The 15407-nt window shown below is 42.3% G+C and overlaps 1 protein-coding gene across 1 annotated transcript; it reads left to right on the forward strand.

Annotated features, from left to right (window-relative positions):
• Positions 1-3344: 3344 nt before the first annotated feature.
• Positions 3345-14900, forward strand: LOC115096196 (FERM and PDZ domain-containing protein 2-like). Its single transcript, XM_029610707.1, has 5 exons — positions 3345-3434; positions 10338-10526; positions 10737-10893; positions 11586-11796; positions 14822-14900. Exons 1-5 carry the CDS (start codon positions 3345-3347, stop codon positions 14898-14900), a joined length of 726 nt encoding a protein of 241 aa, XP_029466567.1.
• Positions 14901-15407: the final 507 nt, after the last annotated feature.

Genomic DNA, 15407 nt, shown 5'->3' on the forward strand with positions numbered 1-15407 from the left:
TTAAAATGTTTAGCTGAAAAATGCCCTCCTTGGAGTGGCTTAAAGTATGCATGGACTTCCACAGTTTGAACACTTTTAGCCATGGGATAAAGGAGGAGTCCTTGGCATTCATTTCATTTTCATTTAATAAAATTTATTAATCGCCTAACACTAAAAGGCCTAGGCGATATACATAATATACATTCATAATGATAAAAACAAAAACACAAATAACACAAACAAATGTGTAAGGTTTCATAGAAACCATATCAAGTTGTAAAAAATCTAACATTTAGAGACTTATCCCTACAAGAAGATTCACTGAATAACATTCCTTATGGTAGATCTAACAGGGAGGTTCAACAAACAACACTCCATGAGTTCACTTTAACATATTAAAGACATTCACATTGTGTTATACAATATTAAATGCGCGAGTAAGCAAATAACTCTTAAATGCCATCTTAAATTTTTTCTCAATACTCAAACACATGAGGACTACCACACTTATCAATTAAACTTGATACATTTCAAACCCAGGGAATTAGTATCAGAATATTAGTGCTCAATCGTTTAGGCTCTTGCCCTTACAGGGCTACAACCATTTTCACGGCAGCAGTGGCACTTGATTTTTCACCTCATTTACTAATTCCCACTACATAGCAATTTTTATTTTCCAACTTTTTTTAAAACTGCACATTGATTTAATATTACTTATCTTTTTCTTTGTTTTTTTAAAGGCTTTTTTCAAAATCACTCCGTGAAACCTCCTTCCAACACCTCTCTCGTGACTCAAAGTTATTTCTGCCTTAAAGGCAATTCAACCTCCCGCTATTTTTGTGACTGTTAAAATCTATAACCTCCCGACATTGCAATGTTTCGGCGGCTCATCTCGCCTGCTTCAGGGGATTCTTCCTAATAATAAAGAGAAAAACACACTCACTAACACACTATTCCCTTTCAACAAAAATCTTTCTCTTTTACAGTTTTCTGGCATTTCAACACAATGGAACTCACTCGTTTAGTTGGCCTTGCACGGCTCCTCCCTGCAGCACAAAAACAGACGGCGTCTCCGCGCTCAGAAAATCTCATCGCGTCTCCGCACTCAGAAAATCTCATCCTGTATAATAGTCAGAATTTTATATTGAATGCTCCATTTTATTGGTAACCAATGCAAACTATAAAGAACTGGAGAGATGTGTAACTTTCTGGTGCCAGAAAGTAGACAGGCAGCTGCATTTTGCCCCATTTAAAGCAGCCAGAATGTGGACTGGGACAAACCAGAATAAAGAGAATTGCAGTAGTCTAAACCTGTTAATATTAAAGACTGAAGAACTGTATGGAAGGCATTATGATTTAAGAGTGGCTTGACATTTTTTAAAAGATGAATTTTTTAAAAGATTGAATGTGAGAGTGCATGTTTAATTTAGAATCACAGTAGACTCCTAAATTATGTACGTTGTTAGAGATGTTTATGTTATCTAATGATATATGATTTGGAATTTTAACAAATGGAGGGTTGCCCAAAATCATTATTTCAGTTTTAGTTAAATTTAAACTTAGTTTATTATGCAATAACCATGTTTTAACTAAGGATAAACAGAGCGTAATGAATTTTAGTGTGGAGTTCCAATCCTGCCATGTGAGAAAGAAAAACTGAATATCGTCTGCGTATATTCAGGTAGCTTGGGCTACCTTGTGGCTTTGTCAGCTTGTGACGGTTCTGATTTAGGACATATTGTAGAACCAGGAGCCGCCTTCCTGGCTGATGTGGCCTGTGACTTGCTTCGCACAGCCGCCAGAGGAGCTGCTTCAGTTATTGTGGCCAGGCGACAGCTGTGGCTGCACAACTGGTCTGCAGATACTATTTCAAAGTCCAGTTTGACTAAGCTGCTTTTGTTTTGCAGTAACTTAGAAAAAAATGGCAATTAAATGGGGAGAGACCCAGGTCCTGCATTTGCCAGAGGATAAGAAACCAGTTTCCCGGACTTTTCGGGTGAGTGGCCATTCTCGAGACTACTGACATTTTCAGTTTTATAGGGGAGGTTCTTTCCAGCAATCCCGTCCCTTCCGCAAATCTCAGTCCTTTCACCCCACAATCCTTGAAAGTATATGGGCTCCGGAGGTAGAACCACTTGGTCTTTGCAGGCTCACCTAGTGGTGCGGGAGATTGGTGGTCATCTATCCCGGTTTTATCACAGGTTAGGCCCAGATTACTTTGGATCAATGGATTCTCAAACTGGTTCGGAACGCCTATGCTCTAGAATTTTTTCACATTCCTCTGGATGCCTTCATGGTCTCTCCATGCAACTCCCCTCAGAAGAGGGTAGAAATAGAAACGACATTACAATGGTTGTTGATTCTGAAATCAGTGATTCCCGTTCCTGAATTGCAGTGAAAAATGGTCTGATATTCCATTTATTTTGTCATGCCCAAGAAGGAAGGATCATTTCGGCCCATACTGGATCTCAAGGGCATCAACTGATATCTATGAGTCATGCATTTCAGGATGGATGGTGTGCTCTGTCATAGTGGCGGTTCAAGCAGGGGAGTACCTCATGCCTCTGGATCTGATGGAGGCGTATCTGCATATTTCCATCTGGAAGGAACATCAGCGGTTGCTTCGAATTGCCATCCTGGATCATCATTACCAGTTTCAGGCCTTGCCTTTCGGATTAGCCACAGTGCCCAGGACCTTTTCCAAGGTCATAGTAGTGGTAGTGGCAACCCTTCGGAAGGAAGGCATTCTAGTTCATCCCTATCTGGATGACTGGTTGATTCGAGCCAAGACATTGGAAGAGAGTCTTTGCATTTCCCGGAGGGTGGTTTCCTTGCTACAGGAACTAGGCTGGGTGGTAAATCTGTCCAAGAGAAATTTGCAGCTGTCTCAGACCCCGGAATATCTCAGGGTTTGATTTGATACAAGGCAGGGCAGAATGTTTTTGCCGACTCTCTGATCCACTCATTGATGCTGCGAGTCTGATCCCTTTGGAACTCTGTTCGGCCAACCATGTGGTCTTATCTACAGGTCATAGGGTTGATGGCTGCCACATTAGAAGTGGTTCCCTGGGCAAGGGCACATATGTGTCCTCTTCATCCCACCTTGCTTTCTCGATAGAATCTGCAGTTGCAGAACTACGTGGTGAGGCTGCTTCTTCCGTTAGAGGTGAAATCCCAGTTGAAATCCCATCTCAGAAAGGGAATTTGCCTGTTGACACCAGATGGGTTAGTATGACAGATGCGAGCCTTTGGGGCTCTGGAATGCAATGGAGCAGCAGTGGAACATCAACAGACTAGAGGCACGAGCAGTTTGATTGACCTGTCTATGGTTCGCTGAGCAGCTAGAGTCTTGGGCGGTCCGGATAATGTCTGACAATGTGACAGTTGTGGCTTACATCAATCATCATGGTGAAACCAAGAGTCGACAGGTATCAGAGGAGATAGCTGTGCTCATGGTATGGGTGGAGCAGCATCTCCTAAGCATATCCGTTTCTCACTTTGTCAGAAAGAACAATATCAGAGCTGATTTCCTCAGCAGGAGAAGCTTGGGCCCAGGAGAATGGGAGCTGGTAGATGAGGCCTTTCAGCCCTGGTGTACTGCTGGGTCTACCAGAACTAGATCTTTTGGCAAACTTCAACAACGTGAAAGTTCCACGCTTCTTCAGTCGCAGGCAGGATCCAAAAACAATAGGCATAGATGCTCCCGTTCAGGAGTGGCCACATGGCGCCCTGCTGTTTGCATTCCCACCTTGGCCTTTGATAGGCAGGCTGGTACAAAGGATTGCAAATCAAACCAACACCATCCTTTTAGTGGCTCCGGATTGGGCTCAAAGGCCGTGGTACGCTGAACTCCAGAGACTTCTGGTGTGCAGTCCCTTCCGGCTACCATCTCGGATGGATCTGTTATGTCAGGGGCCCATTCTAATGAGGATCTGGATCAGTTCTGTCTTAAGGTTTGGTCATTGAAAGGGCTCGGCTGTTGAAGAGTGGTTATTCACCTTCTGTAATTTCCAATCTTCTTCAGGCCTGGAAATTTTCTACTTTTCTAGCTTCCGTTAGAATTTTGAGGGTCTTTAAAGCCTGGTGTTCTGAGTAAAGTACTTAATTGCTCAAGGTGGATATTCCTTTAACATAGAAACATAGAAATGATGGCAGAAAAAGATCAAATGGTCCAACCAGTCTGCCCAGCAAGCTTATGGTAGTATCTGCCTTGCCATAGAGGTTACCCCCATGCTTATCAGTTTCCCAAACCGTAAACATCAGGGCCCTCATTGGTATTATATGAATCCAATTCCCTGTTACCTCTTGCTGTTGACGCAGAGAGCAAATGCTGAAGTTGCATCAAAAAGTATCAAGCTTATTGGTTAAGGGTAGTAATTGCCGCACTAGCAAGTTAACTCCATGCACTCTTTTCTTCATTTCCATCCTCTAGTATTTAGAGATCCACAATGTTTATCCCATGCTCTCTTGAATTCTTTCACTTTTTTCATCTTCACCACCCTCATACACCACCCTCTCCATGAAGAAATATTTCGTGACATTGGTTCTGAGTAAACCTCCCTGAAGTTTCATTTCGTAACCCCTAGTTCTTCTGATTTATTTCCAATGGAAAAGGTTTGATGATTGTGCATCATTAAACCATTTCAAGTATCTGAAGGTTTGCATCATATCTCCCCTGCACCTCCTCTTTTCCAGGGTATACATATTCATTTTTTATTTTGGAATTTTTACAGGACGGCCTGTTTAAGGGTTTGGCCCTTAATACCTTGAAGGTTCAAGTTGTGGCACTGGCTCATTATAGGGGAAGAGTCAATGGAGGGCCATTGTCTTCCCATCTGGATGTGTCCCGTTTCTTGTGGGGAGTTAAACTTCTTCGCCCCCTTTGCTGCTTCTGGTGCCTTTATGGGATCTTAATTTGGTTCTTGAGCTCTTGGCAGGTCTGACTTTTGACCGCTGAATCAGACCATTTCTCTTCTTTCCTTGGACAGTGACAGAGGTAAATCTGAGTACTGCCTTTTGAGTTCCTTGGACATCAAGCATCATTTACTGTACTACATGGAAGTGACTAAGACTGTTCAAAAGTCTGATCACCTGTTTGTGTCCCATGGTGGATGTAAGCAGGGAGCATCAGCGACGTGAGCAACGAATGTGCGCTGGATTAAGGAGGTCATTTTGGCAGCCTATGTGGCTGCTGAGGTTGCCTTATTAAATTAGATTAGACTACATTCACTGAGGGCTCAGGCAGCACTGTGGGCAGAGCTTCATTTGTTGTCGCCTGCTGAAATTTGCCAAGTGGCGACATGGTCATCTTTGCACACCTTCTCCAAGCATTACTGCTTGGATGTTAGAGCTAAGGAGGACGCAGCTTTTGTGTGGGTGGTTTTGACTGTGCTAGTGGCAGCCTCCCATCCTTTTTGGGATTAGATTTTGTACATCCCACTTGTTGGAATTGAACTACCCGAATGCTAAGAAAGAAGAAATTACTTCTTACCTGATAATTTCCTTTCCTTTAGTGAAGGGTTAGTCAATCTCAGATCCACCCTTGGCTACCAGATTTGGATTTTGTGGTTAGCCTTCTTAGGGTGAGCAATGCAGAGTATGATTCCTGCTCTTGATTGTTAAGTGGCTTCTCTAGCTCTGTTTGCTAGATATGTTCCTTCTTTTGGCTGAGCTCAGTGTTCTGGTTGGTCGAGAAACAAAAATGGTTGCCTGGTGCTAATAATGTTCAAGTTTAATCAAGTTTGTCCACAGTTTGGTTTTCCAGAGAATACCGGTGGGCTGATATAGGGGCGGGGCTATATAGCAGTGATATCATCTTTTGCTCCATCTGTATCAATCATTGGGATTGATCTACCCTTCTCTAAAGGAAAGGAAATTATCAGGTAAGTAGTCATTTCTCCTCCTTGTGGGCATGTTTCGGTTGGGGGGGAGGAAAACAGTGCACGTATATTCAGTTGTCAAGTGTGCAAGTACTAATTTGCTTCTGCTTGACTACTACCCACAAATAACAGGTGTAAAGTATGCAATGCTTTTAGGGGGTCAATTTTAAAATATTTGGTTGTGTTAAAAAGCCTATATATACAAGTATCTGGGCCAAAAGCGATCAACTCGTACTCTAAAAGCCACAAATTATGCACATATATGTGCATGCATAAGCAACAGAATGTGTGGGGAAAAGGGGCAGAGTTTGGGACATGTCAGGGGTGTTCTTGGGTGGGGTCCAACAGTTGCATTCATAAATCCATATTTTAAATCCAGCAGCTGCAGCCCAGGGTGGAATGTTAGTTGCATATATTTACTTCTGCACTTGATGAGGTTTAAGTCTGCATAAATCTCTTTTTAGGCCTAAAATGACTGGGTGAGGGGTCTGGGTCAACTGGGGGGAGTGCAAGCTGAAGAACCAGAGGAGTCTGGATAACCTCAAGATAGACTGAGCAAACTGGTGGACTAATTGGTAGAACATAAGAACATAAGGCTTGCCATACTGGGTCAGACCAAGGCTCCATCAAGCCTAATATCCTGTTTCCAACAGTGGCCAAGCCAGGTCACAAGTACCTGGCAGGATCCCAAGGGGTAGACAGATTCCAAGATGCTTATTCCAAGAATAAGCAGTGGATTTCTGCAACTCTCCCTTAATATTTGTTAATGGACTTTCTCTCCAGGACCTTGTTCAAACTTTTTTTAAACACAGCTATACTAATATCTTTCACCACATCTTCTGGCAATTAATTCCAGAGCTTAGTTATGCATTGAGTAAAAAAAATATTTTCTCTTATTAGTTTTAAATGTATTATCCAGTAACTTCATTTTGTTTCCCCTGGTCTTTGTACTTTTTGAAAGAGTAAACAACTGTATAATGTTTACTAGTTCCATTCCACTCATTATTTTATAGACCTCTATCATATCTTCCCTTAGCCATCTCTTCTCCAAGATGAAGAGTCTTAACCTCTTTAGCCTTTCTTCATAAGGGAATTGTTCCATCCCCTTTATCATCTTGGTTGCCCTTCTCTGTGCCTTTTCTAATTCTGCTACATCTTTCTTGAGATGTGGTGACCAGAAATGAATACAATTCTCAAGATGAGGTCACACCATGGAGTGATACAGAGGCATTATGATATTCTCTGTTTTATTCTCCATTTCTTTCCTAATAATCCCTAGCATTCTATTTGCTTTCTTTGCTGTAGCTGCACACTGATCAAAAGATTTCAATGTATTTTCAATGACACCTAGATCCTTTCCCTGAGTGGTGACTCCTAATGTGGAACCTTGCATTATATAGCTATAATTTGGGTTTCTCTTCCCTAAGTGCATCACTTTGCACTTGTCTACATTAAATTTAATTTGCTATTTGCATGCCCAGTTTCAGTTTTGCAATGTTGTCTTGCAATTTCTCACAATCCGCTTGTGATTTGACAACTTTGAATAATTTTGTGTCATCGGCAAATTTGATCACCTCACTTGTTGTTCCCATTTGCAGGTCATTTATAAATATATTAAAAAGCACAAGTGCCAGAACAGATCCATTGGGAAAATTTACCATTTAGCTCTCCTCTCTGTTTTCTATCTTTTAACCAGTTGGTAAATCATAATAGGACACTGCCACCTATCCCATGACTTTCTAATTTCCTAAGACGTCTCTCATGAGGGACATTGTCAAATACTTTCTGGAAATCCAGATACACTGTGGGGTAGATTTTTAAAAAAAGTGTGATCGCATACTTTTGTTTGCGCAGCAGGCGCAAACAAAAGTACGCTGGATTTTATAAGATACGCACATTGCCGCGCGTATCCTCTAAAATCCTGGATCGGCACGCGCAAGGCTGCCGATTTTGGGCAGCCTGCGCGCGCCGAGCCGCACAGCCTGCCTCCGTTCTCTCCGAGGCCGCTCCGAAATCGGAGCGGCCTCGGAGGGAACTTCCTTTCGCCCTCCCCTAACCTTCCCCTCCCTTCCCCTACCTAACCCACCCCCCCCCCCGGCCCTATCTAACCCCCCCCCTTACCTTTGTCCCTAGATTTACCCCTGCGAGAAGCAGACGTAAATCTACGCGCGCCAGCAGACTGCTGGCGCGCCGTCTTCCGACCCGGGGGCTGGTCTGGAGGCCTGGACCACGCCCCCGGGCTGGCGCCACGCCCCCGGTCCCGCCCCCGAAACACCGCGTCATCCGGTCCCGCCCCCAACATGTCCCCAACACGCCCCCTTCGAAAAACCCCGGGACCTACGCGCGCTGGCGGCCTATGGAAAATAGGCGCGCCAGCGCGCAAGGCCCTGCTCGCGTAAATCTGGGCGGATTTACGCGAGCAGGGCTTTTAAAATCCGCCCGACTATCAACTGGCTCACCTTTATCCAAATGTTTATTCATGCCTTTACAAAAATGTAGCAAATTTGTGAGGCAAGACTTCCCTTGGCTAAATCCATGTTGGCTTTGTCCCATTAAACTATGCTTATCTATATGTTCAGCAATTTTGCTCTTTCTGATAATTTCTTGCAGTTTGCCTGGCACAGATGTCAGACTCACTGGTCTTTAATTTCCTGGATCACCCCTTGATCCCCTTTTAAAAACTGGTGTTACATTGGCAACCTTCCAGTCTTCAGGTACCATAGATGATATTATTGATGGTTTACACATTTCTAATATCAGGTCTGCAGTTTCATTTCTCAGTTCTTTCAGCACTCTGGGATGTACACCATCTGGTCCAGGTGATTGCTACTTTTTAGTTTGTCAATTTGCCCTAATACATCTTCTAGTTTCACTGAGATTTGTTTCAGTTCCTCTGATTCATCACCTTTGACTATTATTTCTGTCAATTGTATATCTCTTATATCTTCCTCAGTGAATACAGAAACAAATAATTCATTTAGTCTCTCTGCTTTGACTTTGTCATCCCTAAGTGCTCCTTTTACCCCTTGATCATCTAATGGTCCAACTGACTCCCTCACAGGCTTTTTTCCTCCAATGTATCTGAAAAAGTTTTATTATGAGTTTTTGCTTCCATGGCAAGCTTCTTTTCAAATTCTCTCTTTGCCTTCCTTATCAATGTTTTGCATCTGACTTGCCACTGCTTATGATGGTTCCTGTTTTCATTTGGATCCCTTTTCCATTTCTTGAAAGATGTTCTTCTAGATATTATATCCTCTTTCACCTCACCTTTCAACCATGCCAATAGTCATTTAGCCTTCTTTCCACCATTTCTAATGCATGGAATCCATCTAGTTTGGGCTTCCAAGATGATATTTTTAAACAACATCCATGCCTGAGCTAAACTCTTAACCTTTGTAGTTGCTCCTTTCAGTTTTTTCCTAACCGTTTTATCATAGCCACCTTTTTGAAAGTTAAATGCTGTTGTAGTAGATTTCTTTTTTGCGCTCCCTCCAGTTACTAAGTCAAATTTTATAATGCTATGATCACTATTGGCAAGTGGCTTCAACACTGTTACCTCTCACACAAACTCCTGTGTTCCACTAAGGACTAGGTCTAAAATAGTCCTTCATGTGAGCTTGTTTTAAAATCCATGTGCCTGTGCGCTTTAAGTCAACAAAGTCCTAAGGAAGATATGCAAATTATGTTTGCTTGTGTAACCACTTAAAATTAGGTGCATACATATATGCAATGGATGTAATTTAAATCATATACGTGCAATTACACTCACAATTTAAAATTCTTGTGTATGTGCACTTGAGCGTGCATAAGCACATATACGGGAGCCCACTTTTACCTTGGGCAATTTTCACAGAGAAACCACATGGATATTTTCTCTGAAAATATTTGCATAAACTGGGCGTGTTCAATGTGCCCATTTTGGGCTTTTTGAAAATAGCCTCCACTATGCATCAATCTAAACATTTTTAGATCTTCCAAGCACTGTGAGAGGAAGTGACTGCTGTGTTATTTCATCTGAGACTCTTTGACTTCAGCCTGTGAAAACTGGCTGCCCAGAAGGTACTTAGCCCTTTGGATTATTCTGTTTAAATGATTGCAACTGCCACATAGTATTCTGTGTCAGAGCTTTGGGCACTAATGAAAAGTTAAAAGCAATTATCTCCTTTGGAGCTTGAAAGTAGATGATACTCCTGATAGTTGAAAACATGTAAGTAAACAATTTTTAAAGAAAATATCTTGCTTTAATTTTTTTAAATTTGATTTCTGTGGAAACCAAACTCTTTTTGATGATCTCAATTATTAAGCAGGTTTCTAATATGAGACAGTGTACTAAAACTTAATTCTCATTGGCTTGTTACCGCATTTTTTAAGAGAGTTATTAAGGGTCCTATAGGAAAATGTTCAGTACATCTGATCCTAAATTGGCTAATTGATTATGTTGAATATAATGAATTATCATACAACTGTATTTCTGTAAAGGTAACACAACAGCTGTCAGAATATGGAGTGCTGTTTCACCGAGTATTCCCAGGGAAGAAGACTTCAGGCAGAGGGGAAATTATTTTGGGGATTTGCACCAAAGGGATTATTGTTTATGAAGTGAAAGATGGCTGTCGGATTGCAAGCATGCGCTTCCAGTGGCGAGAAACAGAGAGACTTTCATCTCATGTGAGTATGTTCAATTGTTCCCCACATAATCCTTTAATCACGTCCCGTGTTTCACTCATAATGCAGACTCTTTCAGAGATAATTCTTGAATCTTAAAGGCATGTTGCTGAGATAATGAAGAGGGATCTCAACTGGGAAGTCCCACTGGCAGAACTTTATTGAAAATAATGACAGAAGTGTTTTGTGTGTGTGCATTTTTTACTGCTTTAGAGAAAAAAGTTCACCGTGGAAAGCAGTTTCAGTGGCAAAAAACATAGTTTCATGACAGACAGCGCAAAAACTTGCAAGTACTTGCTGGGCCTCTGCTCTGCTCTGCACACGTTTCATGCACAGATGAATTCTAAAGGCCTCTGTCATGCATCATCAGGTGAGTTCTTGCATTATTTAAACAGAATATATGTCAATGCCTAGCTCAGAGCTTGGTGTTCACAGCTAAAAATTACAAACTAGAGAGCTAACCCAGTAATAACCAAAGATATTTGGAAGTCAGTGACCAACAGGAAAAGTCTATGCAAAACCACATAAACTGTCCCGGAAAATCCAGAAATTAATCATAAATTCATTGCTCTTCATTTGAGACTCATATGTTCATGTAATTTAGATCATATTAATCATCATCCCAATAAAAAAGTACAATTAACATATCCTCTAAAAATGCATATTGAAATTGAACAGAATACTTGTCAATGCTTAACTCAACGAATTTCAACACCTTTCTTTTTTAAAGATGTTAAACATACATCCTGTTATAATTCTCCAGTGCAAAAAAATCAGTAAGTTGGCCAATTTCTGTTCTGTTATTTTTTTCAATGCAATGAATATACTGTACCAAATTACTCATGAGCAGATATCCTATTTAATATAAATGCATATCTGCATAGGAAAATCTTTTGTCATCAAGATCAGTGGTTTCCTAAATAATCTTCAGTGTGGTTTGCAATATACTTAACCTACATATTCTCTGTTAGGCACATCATAGGACAACATCTAGTGATTGAGTCCATAAATGATAGCTGACAGAATATAATACTAATGTATACCACTATGTTTATTTTTCAGAGGAAAATAAGCCTTTGAAAATGGAAAAAAGAAACTTCAAATGTGTTGCTCAGCATGAGCAATTATCCCGGATTCAAAGGCTGTGCCATTCTGAGAATGTGCTTAACAGCACAACCCTGGAGAGCATCTGTGCTGGAATGATGAGTCAGTCTTGTGATGCTTTTAGTGTTGGGATGAATGAAGACAGCAGAGAGGAAAGCAACGTTTGCAGGTAGGTTTATAAGCTGCAGCTTAAGTTCCGTATTCTTCTTTTTCCTCTGTTTTTTTTCATTAGCTGAACCTTTTTCTAAACCTAGCATTGCGTTATGTGTGTTATAATCATAGAATATGTGAGTTAATATAGAGCTATTATAAAGGGCTCTATGGGTTATAAAGTCAAGAAATGTTTCTTTATTCATTTACTTGTTTAATCACATCTTATTACATTTGTAAAACAGAGCAATGTAAAATTTAAAAAAATACATAATGCTAACATTGACATCCAGATCATCACCTCCTTCTTATATCTCTCCCCCCCTCAGTGCCAACTCAACGTTTTGCAATATTTAAGTGCTCGCTTACTTTCTGTTTCTCAGCCATCTTTCTTCTAATGTTCCTCACCATGTAATTGCTTCCTCTTGCTGAATTTTATACCACTTTATTTTTCTGGTATCACTAAGAATTTTCAAAAAGCCCATGAGCATTGTGCTTTTAGCATATGTACTTTAAGCTAATTTTCAAAGAGAAAGTACCCACGTTCACTGCAGCATACTAAATCAAGTTAAAAAAGCACATTCCTCTTCATCCAGTCAGGCCAATCACTACACATAGGTTATGCATGCCAACCAACAGATGGTTCAGAGACCAACAGATTCGCTAATGTTACCCTTATATACCTCTGGGCTGAAATCGGCCTGTCAGTATTCTCTGGCTCCAGCAGATGGTGAACATGCATATCTTTGTTGTGGATACAGGCCTAGCTGGAGGAGTTTAAACCAAATGCTTTTAAGGTGATAGCTGAGCCTCCCTCCCTCAGCTGGGTTGGCTGGTTCGTGGAGGAGCTCCCTCTCCCTCGCTAGCAATGGAACTTCCAGGAGGTTATGGAGATATTTTTCCTTGTCATCCTGTCTGTGGAGTGTACTCTCTCTCTCTCTCTCTCTCTGGGCCCCCCTCCACCCCATTCCTCTGGTTCCTTTGTGAAAGACAGGTTAGCCCACATTGGCTAAGAGAGAGAAGCTAGAACACTGTGCATTTACATTTTTGCTGTCTCTTCGCGGGCATAAAATAAAGTAAAAACACAAAACATAATGGTCTTCTTTTTTCCTATTAGGGAGAGAGGGGCGACTGTTCCTGCTTCACTGGTGGATGCGACTTGACTGGGGGGGGGGGGGGGGCGTGGTGCTGATCCTTTTAGCTCTACTGTGCTGGAGATGATTTCTGGCAAACTGCGAGGATGTCAGCCATGGGAAGGACAATATGGCACCAGGCTGCCAGCACAGGAAATAAACCACATTGTACTCAGCTTGAGTTTTCACCCTGTTCAGTCTGGGAATGCTTTTAAATTGTGCAGAGATTGCTTAATAGCATGGGGGAGGAGTCCCAGCCCCTAAATTTGGAGCAGCAGAAGGTTCAACTCAGTTGGCATTGGAGCCTACAGGAGAAATCCCTCCCTCTTCTTTAGGGGGAGGTGCAGTTCCAGGATCAGGACAGAGGAGCCCAGGAGTTTGTTGCCTTTAAGGAGTGACTGGGTATGTAAAAAATGTTTTTTTTGTGTGAGCAGCAATTTTTTTAAACCAACAATTTTTGAGCACCAGTATTAGTGTTTCATTTCTGTATATAGCACAAAGAAAAATTTATGTGAGCTACCATGTAAAACTTGTGAGCAATGCTTCAAAATGTATGAGTAATTGCCCACGTGCTCAGCTTAGAGAGGGAGCAGTGCCCAGGACTGGAGGTTGGGTCTCCAAATCTTTTCCTAGAACTGCGGCAGGATCCGGGGGTTTCCTCCCTTCTGGTAAAGCTCCCTGCTCCTCTTACATGGATTTATCTGCATTGTCCTGGGTGGAATTTTTCAAGAGTCTACAGACCTTCTGTATGACACAGAAGGCAACCCAACCTGCTGCAACTTCTCAGGGCAAGGCTTATTACTATGAGAAGAAAAAGGGCAGGGAACCAATCTTGGATATGGGAGAGGATCTTGGTTTATCAGAAGATTCTCTGGACAGATATCAGCCCTTCTCTGTAGGTCCTTGGGATGATGCCTTGGAGGAGAGTGAAGTTCCTACAAAGGGTGAAGCTCATAGGTCTGTCTTATGGCTGTTTAATAGGGATGTTGTCTTCATTAATTTCTCAATCACTGCATATTATGCAGTTAGGATAAGATCAGAGGCAAGTTTCCAAGGTTTGCAAGGGGGATCCCATTATGGTCAGCTTGCAGAAGACTTCTCGTTTTTTCCCCCTGCATGAGATGATGCAGAAGTTGATGTAGAATAGAGATGTGCAGCCAAAACGTTTTCGTTGCGTACGTGATACGTATTCGTGGGGGGTCAATTCCATTTCATGCGGAAGTATGGAGAATTGCATAAGTTGTCGATCTGTAAATACGTTACTACGGCGAGTTAAATTAGTGTCTCAGCTAAAATTAAAATTAACTATAAACCCCCACCCTCCTGACCCCCCAAGACTTACCAAAACTCCCTGGTGGTCCAGCGGTGGGGTCTGGGAACTCATTCACACACTTGGTGCTAGTTTCATCATAGCGCCAATAGCCTTTGTCACAGGGGCTACCGGTGCCATTGGTCAGCCCCCTGTCACATGGTCATCGGCGCCATCTTGTGCTCCTACCATGTGACAGAGGCTGACCAATGGCACCGGTAGCCCCTGTGACATAGTATGGGCAAAGGCTATCGGCGCCATTTTGAGTCCTGGCATCGGACGGCAGGTCGCTCCAGGATCCCCGTTGGACCCACAGGGACTTTTGGCCAGCTTGGGGGGGCCTCCTGACCCCTACAAGACTTGCCAAAAGTCCAGCGGGGGTCCAGGAGTGACCTGCTTGAATGCCGGCCGTCCGATGCAAATACTCAAAATGTCGCCGATCGCCGTCACAGTGAGGGCAAAGGCGATCGGCGCCATTTTGAGACTCAAAATCGCCATCCGATGCCAATACTCAAAATGGCGCCGATTGCCTTTGCCCTCACTATGACAGCGATCGGCACCATTTTGAGTATTGGCTTTGAAATGTCTGCATCTGGTTTCAGATGCATTTATGGTTTCTCCTTGAAACTCTGTCGAAAAGAGAGTCGTCGTACAGACTATGCTCTAGTGCCTGATAGTTAAAAAGAGGTGATTCCGGTATTTGATTACTCCTTTCAACCATTTTTGGATCTGAAGTAGGCCAACGAGTTTTTGCGGGTGTCCCACTTCAGAATGGAGACTTTACAGTCAGTGATCAAAGCGGTACAGAAAAGAGAATTCCTCACTTCTCTAGATTTAATGGAAGTGTATCTGCATATACGATCTGAAAAGTGCACCAGCAGTTTCTCCATTTTTCAGTTCTAGACCAGCACTTCCAGTTTCAGCATTGCCATTTGTTCTCGCCTCAGCCCCAACAACATTTTCAAAAGCAATAGTGGTGATGATGGCAGCGCTTTGCAGGGAATACATCTTGGTTCATCCGTATCTGGACAATTTGTTGATCCATGCAAAATCATACCAGGAGAGTCTTATGGCCTCTCAAAGAGTGATTCAGTTGTTGCATGAACTGGGTTGGGAGGTTAACCTTTCCAAGAGCAAGTTACAGCCATCACACAACCTAGTCTATCTGGGAGCTCAGTTATGTACGAA

This window comes from Rhinatrema bivittatum, chromosome 7 (genome assembly GCF_901001135.1).
Source record: "Rhinatrema bivittatum chromosome 7, aRhiBiv1.1, whole genome shotgun sequence".
NCBI lineage: Eukaryota > Metazoa > Chordata > Amphibia > Gymnophiona > Rhinatrematidae > Rhinatrema > Rhinatrema bivittatum.